The sequence below is a fragment of the Nannospalax galili genome, unplaced genomic scaffold (assembly GCF_000622305.1).
Source record: "Nannospalax galili isolate Female #2095 unplaced genomic scaffold, S.galili_v1.0 scaffold1379, whole genome shotgun sequence".
Taxonomy (NCBI): Eukaryota; Metazoa; Chordata; class Mammalia; order Rodentia; family Spalacidae; genus Nannospalax; species Nannospalax galili.
The window spans coordinates 1,796,976-1,806,190 of NW_008343573.1; the positions used below are offsets into that span (position 1 = coordinate 1,796,976).

At 39.7% G+C, this 9,215-nt stretch overlaps 1 protein-coding gene across 1 annotated transcript in view; it reads left to right on the forward strand.

The window, feature by feature from the left end:
* LOC103739398 (neuroblastoma-amplified sequence-like) overlaps positions 1-9,215 on the forward strand; it is a 165,653-nt gene that overhangs the window by 90,611 nt on the left and 65,827 nt on the right. Inside the window, exons 13-16 of the mRNA XM_008839774.3 lie at positions 697-760; positions 4,216-4,409; positions 5,477-5,731; positions 6,967-7,092. Coding sequence (XP_008837996.2) covers positions 697-760; positions 4,216-4,409; positions 5,477-5,731; positions 6,967-7,092 — 639 coding nt within the window. The remainder of the gene's footprint in view (positions 1-696; positions 761-4,215; positions 4,410-5,476; positions 5,732-6,966; positions 7,093-9,215) is intronic.

Here is a 9,215-nt window from a genome sequence, read left to right on the forward strand (position 1 = left end):
ACTGTATCCATATATTTCCAAGAGCAAGTGGCTTGGGGTGTCCTTCTTGGGGGTTGTGAGGTGCTGCTGCACTCAGTACATCCGTCTGCCTAACTTAGAAGGCAAGGCTTAGAGTGTACCCAGGCCATGGTTTTCTATCAGCAGCATAGCTACTACCTGCTAGTGTGGGACATGTATATCGAATGAGCTCCTAGTCTGGCTAGCTTTCTTTACATGATCTGCTTTCTGTCTTGTCTTTTTTATGCATGCAGATTCCTCTATAAAACTGAGTCACACATTTACTTTTCCATCTTACTATGGTGAAGAAGAAGACTTTGTTAGGTGTAACACACAGACCAAGGGAAGGCATTGTTTCTCTGTTTTCTTATTTAAAAAGTTTCACAGATCTTGGGGCTGGAGAGATGGCTCTGCGGTCAAGAACACTGGCTGTTCTTGCAGAAGACCCAGGTTTGAATCCCAGCACCCACATGACAGCTAACAACTGTCTGTAACTCTAGTTCCAGGGGATCTGATAGCCTCTTCTGTCCTCTGCAGGCACTGCACAACACGGGTGCACTTACCTACGTTCAGGCAATACATGCATACACATAAAATAAAAAATAATAAATATTAAAAAAAAGTTTCACAGATCTTGATGAGTTTCTTACATTTTCTCACATTTGACTCAATAAATTATGTGCATATTTTCATATTTAGCCAGGCTATGATGACCTTAATCCTGACTGGAGGTTGTCTCCTGAGAAGAGAAAGAAAATGAAAGGTAAGTTGTAAAAATTATGACATTACAACTTTATGAAACACCTCTTGTTATGTAAGGTATTCTTTAGATGATATAAAAATACAGAGAATCTTTATACGCCTTTGTTTCATCCTTGAAGAACCTCTTACGGTGTTACAGAATGGCAGTACAGCAGCAGATGGAGTGTTTTGTTTTGCTTTGTTTGTTGTGCAGGCGGTAGGTTTTCTTTCTCTTTTTAAAAATTTTCATTCATTTCCATAGTTTCTGTTATCTTTTTCTGAAGGTTTCATTTTCTTTCCAAAGTTCTGAAACACATTTCCTACCTTCTCTTATCATTGCTAACTTTCTTATACATGTCTGGAATTGTTTGATTTCATTAATTTGCTTGTTTTGCTTTGCCTTGGAGGTCTAAAAACAGTAAAAAGAAAATAGAGAAACAAAAGGAAAGATGACATATTGAAGTGGCTTCTTCTTAAATGGGAATCTATCAGGTAGAGGGTGAGACCAGTAGAAGTTGGAGATTTTCATCTTTTCTACCATTTAGGCCGTGGCTGTACCTGGGCTAGTCAAGTTTCAGGTATTTGCAAGTGCTTTAAGTTCTCCTTCCTTTTGAAGAGTTCCTTCTTTGCATACCAGGAACCTCTGTGGGCCACACTTGGCTTTGTAACCCGTGACTAGAGAGGTTCTCCCATGTTCTTGAGGCTCCCAGTTCATACACCTAGGGTGGCTAAAGTTCTAGTCCCCTGGTGTCTCTCAGTGTGCTGTGAGTGCAGAAAGCAAACACAGTATTGAGATCTGTACAAACAGACTAGTCTCTGTAACTACAAACAGACTAGTCTCTGTAACTTTCAAAGCCCACTCAACATTAGACACCCTCCTGGAGGGATGAGGCTATAGAAATCAGGTCCTTTGCTGGAATATCAGTTTGCAGACCTAAGCCTTAAGACTTTCATATTCTGCTGTTATCATTAGGTGGTGAGTTCATCTTCCAATCCCTAAGGATGGGGGCAACTGCCTATTGTACCTTCAGTGCTGAAGCAGAGCATCCTGTCACCTGGTTTCTGGTGTGTTGGCATCTGGACCTCCCATTTGCTATAGTCTGCCTTCTCTGACTGTCTCCTATCTTGGGACTGTCTTAACTTGCCTTCTGGTTTCCTGACTTATGATTGTTCTTTGTCTATTTATTTTTTAAAATATTTTATTATTTTTTATTTTATTTTATTTTATGTGTATGTGTGTAGGAAACATGGCTCTGCAGTTTAAGAACATTTGCTGCTCTTGTAGAGGACTCAAGTTCAGTCTGAGTTCAGTTCCCAGTGTGCAGTGCCTGTAGACGACAGAAGAGGCCATTAGATCCCCTGGAACTGGAGTTATAGACAGTTGTCAGCTGCCACGTGGGTGCTGGGATTTGAACCCAGGTCTTCTGCAAGAACAGCCAGTGTTCTTAACTGCTGAGCCATCTCTTCAGCCTCAATTGCTCCTTATTTAAATTTTAGATTTTCATTACAGATATTTTCTTTTAAACTTATTTATTTATTTTTATTTTATGTGTATGAGTGTTTTGCCTACATGTATGTAAGTATACCCCTGTCCTGGAATGCCTTTGGAGGACAGAAGAGGGTGTCGGATCCCCTAGACCTGGAGCTAAGGACAGTTGTTAGCTGCCATCTGGGTGCTGGGAACCAAGTCTAGGTCCTCTGCAAGAGCAGCCAGTGCTCTTAATCGCTGAGCCATCTCTCCAGCCTCCCATTAATGATATATTCAAAAATTTCCCCTTTTTGCCTCCCTGCTCTATCTTTTTTCTAGTGTCCTTTGAAGGGTAGGCAAGAACTTTCCCACTGGTACGTATTCCCAGTCCCAGAATCAGTTTTGTTTAGTTGAAACATGAAGGTTAGAGGTTCTTGAGTTTTTAAATATATCCTACAAAGTCACTGATAGTGAAAAGTTTCCAAATCTTTACTTTGTGTGCTTTTAATTAACATTTAAAGAATATTGAAATATTCAATGATATCATATATAACATATCCTGGGCATTGAATTATCTGTTTTTGTTAAATAGTCATTCCAAATACTCAGGAATAATTTTGCTACTTGCCAAAGCAGAATTGAGGATGTGATTTAAATGAGCTGGTCCTCTTCCTTCCCATTTGTGGGGATATCAGCCCCCAGATGTAGGTGTGTTTCTAGAAGTTCCTGATTTATACTAATTGCCTTATAATCTTTGTTTTTATTAAAATAATGAGTATTTTTTTCATTATGCCCAACTCTAAGCATAGTTCCTTTTTGAGTTTAAGAATGTTTTAAAATTGGGGCTGGAGAGATGGCTCAGTGGTTAAGTACACTGTTCTTGCACAAGACCCAGGTTCGAATCCCAGCACCCACATAGCAGCTAACAGCTCTTCATAACTCCAGTCCCAGAGGATCTGACAGCCTCTTCTGTCCTCCACGGCCATTGCACGACACGGGTGCACTTACCTACATGCAGACAATACATGCATTCACATATAATAAAAATAATAAATAAAATTAAAAAAAAGAATGCAGGCAGAGCTCTGAGTTGAAAGACTCTAAAGAACGATACATCACTGCCGCATTAAGTGTGAGTGAGCCGCCCTGGGACTGCAGCTATGCACGTTCACCTTCATGTTCTAGTGACTAATTTGACTTCACTTGGTTTTCTTAACGAAATTTGCATTTAATTTCTGTGTTGATATTTTTATTTCTGTCTTCCATTGACTTTATGTAGTTCTAGAAGTAACACATAAACTCTTTATAAAACAAAATATCATGGCATTTCCTTTAAAAATCTCTCAGTTTCCTGAGCCATAATTCATTTTAATATCAAAATTCTTTATTGCTCTTGAATGTTTTTTTTTTTCCTCTGTTAGTTAAATGTTTTAGATTGTGTCAGCCCTGGAAGCTATTATTTGTCTGTCTACTATGTTTTTTAAAGGGTGTAATTCTCAGTGTTTGTCTGGAAATGATAGACATACATATTCTAACACCTTTTAGACACACATTTTATATGTGTGACTTATACACGTCTCCCTTTCATTACTATGCTGAACTGTTTATATTTCTTTCTTGAGTAGATAATTAGGTTTTTGACAAGATTCCCCCCCCCCCCCCATTGGGACTCTAACCCAGAGTCTTACAAATGCTAAACATGTGCTTTACCATTGAGCTCCATTGCCAGCTGTTTTGAAATTTCATATTTTGAAAAGAAGGACCTTAATTTATTTACTTCTGTATCCCCAGAGTTTTAGACTTTAATAGATTATTGCCATTTAGATATTCCTTAAATGAATACTATACCACTTTGTACCTTTTACCTGGGTAAAAATTTGAGTGATGACTTCAATTTTTTAATTGTTTGAGATACCTTTGGGACCCAAATAATATGAAATAACTTAGATATTAAAATATTTCATTAAACTACTTTTGTATATTTATTTGCGTTTTCTTTTCCCCATTAGATAAAGAGTTTTTTTACCCGCTTACTGACATCAGTTGGTGGGCTGAAGGTGCTGTGACCTTGGCTCGGTGCTCTGGTGCATTAACTGTTTCGTCTGCGAAAACTTTGAAAAATTTACTGGGAAAATCCTGTGAATGGTTTGAGCCATCACCTCAAGTCACGGCTGCCCATGATGGAGGATTCTTAAGTTTGGAGGTTAGGCTTTTCCCTTTGAGAGTAGACATGCATTTTAGTAAAAATTTCAATATCTGGCTTTTTTATTTCTGTCTCTGTGATCTATTCCTGTGTTTAAACACAGAAATCTCTTAATGCAGTAGAATATTGAGTATAATATAAAAGAATTCCATTATTCAGTGAATCAAAAGCATTGCATTGTTATGGGAACAAAGAAAATTTATAGCTATTTTGCTTCCTATAAAACGTTTCGTCTTTGCTGGACATGGTAGATTTTTCTTTTTTCTAGATGGGTCATTTAAAAATTTAGAACGATGTCATTACCTCGTGGTTAGGAAGTACTTGGTGTTTATATTATCTCTTGAAAGTGTGCCAACTTAAATTTTATTTTTATTGTTTTAGGAAAAACTTATTTACCATGATGAAAGATTGGAAAATAAAGACTAGTTCTTTATAGCTATGTTTTGGTCATTTAGCATTCTTATTTTATGTCTTTCAAGAGTACAGTCTTCAATAGCTTTTACTTCTGCAGTGTATATTGACAAATACTTTTTGGTCTGAAGTTTATCACCCAGTCAAGAAATGTTTAAAGAGCACCATGGTTTAAACTCCAAGCCAATTCTGTTAAGTCTGGAATGAAAGTTATCTTTAGCAGCCAGGCGTTCGGCTGCAGTCCTTGGTCAAGCTGGTAGGTGTTTTAGAAGGCACATCAGAAGGCTATTCCAGGCAAAGGGCAGAAGTGCCTTCATGTTTGTTTTTGTTTTTTCACAACATGTATAGAATACCAAAAGTAAAAGAAATTCACATTCTGAACTTCTTTCTCTAAAATAATTATAGACATGTATTTATAAGACCATGTTAATGACCTGTTGTTAAAGTCAGCTTTAGTTTTAAAGATTTGGAGACAACATGAATGTGTATATCTTAGATCTTTGATTTCTGTAGTGCTGTTTGTGTTCTTTCAATTCCATTGTGAATGACATAAAATGAATCAAACCAGAATAGAACTAAACATGTACTTTTTTCATTAACTCTTAAAAACTTTTTAATTGCTTACCATTAATTTTATATCTCTCTTTTCAATTTAGTGTGAGATTAAACTTGCTCCCAAACGATCTCGTTTAGAGATGAGGGCTGGAGAAGAAGATGAAGAAGAAGATTCTGACTCTGATCATGAAACATCTGCTAAGGCTCGCTATTTTGGTTACATCAAACAAGGCCTTTACTTAGTGACTGAGATGGAGCGGTTCGCACCTCCACGTAAATGGCCACGAACCATCACTAAAAACTACCGCCTTGTGAGTTTGCGCTCCACAACTCCAGAAGAGCTTTATCATAGAAAGGTGAGTATGTCCTGTAATGACCAAAGCAGGGAGGCATCAAGTTTTTATTTTATTGGAAAACAGCTAATATTTCAATACAAGAAGACATTCAAATAGGACTTGTTGGATCATCGCTATGTCAGAAATATCGGTACTATAAAGCTTTTAAAATAATGCCAGTCTTTCCATCTGAGTAATAAAATTCAAAACAGTGGATAAAAGAGGAATTCAGAGACTGGAGAGATGGTTCAAACATAAAGCACTTACGTAAGCATGAGGATCAGAGTTCAGATCCCCAGCACCCATGTGAATGCTGGATGGGCATGGCATCTGCCTCAAGAGGCAGATATAGGGTAACTGCAGAGCAGTTAGGTAGACTACCTGAATTGGTATGCTCTGAGTTCAAGTGAGAGACCCTGCCTCTATAGGTAAGGTGGAAAGTAATTGAGGAAGGCACTTGACATCGACCTCTGGGCTCCACATGTGTGCATACACTTGAAAACGTGTATGCACAATATATGCATATAACATGCAATACACATGCAAAATAAAAAAGAGACAAAACCCCCCAAAACAGAACAAACCCAGTTCGCAATGCCTGGTTATCTCTGTTGTGGCCTAGCTAGTTTTTAAAATAAATTGTTACATTTATTTATTTACTCTGTGTGTGTGTGTGTATGTGTGTGTATACTATGGTGCACATTTAAAGGTCAGAATACAACTTGCAGGAATCAGTTCTCCCTCTATCTTGTGGGTTCCAGGGATCAGACTCAGATTGTCAGGCTTTGTAACAGTACCTTTACCTACTGAACCATCTTGCCCATCCTAGTCTCGGCTTTTGCTACCTGCTGCAATCCTTCAGTCATCTCCCTTACCTGTATTTGCACACAGCTGTCTACTCACACCACAGATGGTGAGAGAAGCATTTGGCCACTTGTAACCAACACTGCCTGTTAGAGTAACGTAAGTTCCTTTCTGGCAGTTCTGTGAGAGGAATCCTGGACCTGGAGTAAAGCTGTGGTATTGCTTCTGGTCCCAGTTCTGCCATTGTTTGACTGTATTAGAAGGATTTTTCACTAACATTATTGAAGTGCTTAAAGAATTCCTGGTTTATCCGCTCTTAAGATGTCTGTGAGCTTCTAATGCCACTGTATACATGCATTCATAACTTGATGCGTAGGCCCAAGGGATTCTCTCTGTTCTTCCTGTAATCATGGTAGCTTTATAGGTAATTCGTATCTGTTTCCTTGACAAAGATTGAAAGTGAAGAGTACGAGAAAGCTTTGTCTTTGGCTTATACCTACGGCCTGGATACTGACCTTGTCTATCAGAGGCAGTGGAGGAAGTCGGCTGTCAACATTGCTTCAATTCAGAATTACTTGGTATGTGTAGTTTTGATAACATGATAAAATTCATATGCGTGATTTTCTTTGTTTATATAGTACTTCACATTACTAATTTTTTTTACAGGTAAGAAAGTAGTTTTTTCACTTGAAAAAATTGTCAGAGTCTCTTGCCTCTAGCATTGGACTTTGGTGATAAGACATTTGAATATAGCCGAGTGAGGCAGCTCATGCCTTTAATCCCTGTGCTTGGGAGGCAGAGACAGGTGGATCTCTGTGAGTTCAAGACCAGGCTGGTATACAAACAAACGCTATTTGAATATACAGTCTCTGATAAACCAGCCACCTATCTGAGTCTTTATAGTATCTCTCTTCACCCATATTAGTCAGGGTCTACGTAAGAGCCATCAGGAAAGTTTCAATCAGGAGAATTGCTTTTCTGGTAGCCAGAGATTAATTATAAAAGGGAAAAGAGAGCTGGGTGTGGTGGTGCACGCCTTTAATCCCAGCACTTGGGAGGCAGAGTCAGGCAGATATCCCTGAGTTCGAGGCCAGCTTGGTTTCCATAGTGAATCCAGGCCAGCTGGGGCTACAGGGAGACCCTGTCTCAAAAAGTCCAAAAAGAAAAGAAAAAAAAAGGGAAAAGATAGCTTGAAGGAACACCTTTAGACTGAAGGGATTGCATTTGGGAGGGAGGCCTCCCCCTTTCTCTTGGGGCTGGTATTTGGGCATTGTTTGACAAGGAGTAGTTAGAGCAAATTGAATGGAAGAGAAGTTCTGAGGGTTGTTTTTGGACCAGGGCTTGTTCACAGTTGTCTAGGTCAGAGATGGAGAGGGAAGTTGAAAGTCTGCTAGGATGCCGGTAAACTGAGGTTGTGGGTCAGAAAACCTGAGTACTAGCAAGGAAACCTTCCAGAAGCAGCATACAGCTCAAGTTTTTTAGGTAAATAGAAATTCATAGCTAGGTTTGGCAAGAAAAACTCCCTTGCAGGACATCCAGTCAGGGAAACATCCCACTCAGGTGCCTGGGAGATTTGCTGGGAAGGAATTTGCCCACAGAAGTATCATACTCAATGGGAAATTGTTGTGGCAGTAGGAAAGGTAAAGTACCATTGGATGTGTCCCTTCTTTCCCTAACGCCTCCTCTGTGCCCCAGGCCTTGCTGGTTGCCAAGCCAGAGTAGCAAGGAGAACAGAACCAAAGCACATAGGACCAGAATCTCTTCCTTTGTAGTGGCCTTTCAGAGCCCTCTGTTGACAAAGCTTGATACTGTCAGGTAAAGTTAAGAAATGCTATCACATGGCCAGCCTGGAGAGGAAATTTGGAGCTTAGAGGGAATAAATGGATTAACTAGGGACTGGAGAGCACTGGCTGCTCTTGCAGAGGACCTGGGTTTAGTTCCCAGCACCCACATGGCAGCTAACAACCATCTCTAACTCCAGTTCCAGGGGATCCAATGCCCTTTTCTGACCTCTATGGGCATTGCATGACTTGGGTGCACTTAACGTACACGTAAGTAATACACTCATACACATAAAAGTAATAAAATATTTTTTAAAAATGGGTAACTGCTACCTGGCATTGTTTCTTGTTATGTAGCCTTTAGCTATACATATGGACTCTTAAAAAATTATATTGGCCCCTTTTGGGTGTTTAAGGCCATACAGTTGGCCCAGATAAACCAATTTATTTTTACTCTTAAGGCCATTTGAGGATGTGTTCCTCAGGGGTCACATGGGCTTGGGAGGAGCCTTCTTTCTTTTACCAGTTCCATCTATATGAAGATAAGTCAGAGGTCCTGCTTGACCATGGTTGGCTTTGCTTGGAAGCATGGAGGAAATGTTCCCTTCTTTTGAGTTGTTGGCCAGGGTGGCCCAAGAGACTCCCAGATAGTAACCCAGCATAAAATTGGGAAAATGAACAGCAGACCCCAGTATTGACAACTGATTGCTGCTAGATGAGGAACAGCTGACCTTCCTAAAACAAAGACCTCTAGATAGGCTGACTCGATTCACCGGATGAACAAGTACTGGGACATGGCTGGGGGTGCCAACACCACAGCAGAGAGTAGCAGGGAAGACAGAGTAAAAGGGCTCTAGTGGGGTGGGGAAGGCTATGGGAGGGTGCCATCTGGGAAGTGGGTATATAGATAAATAAGATTG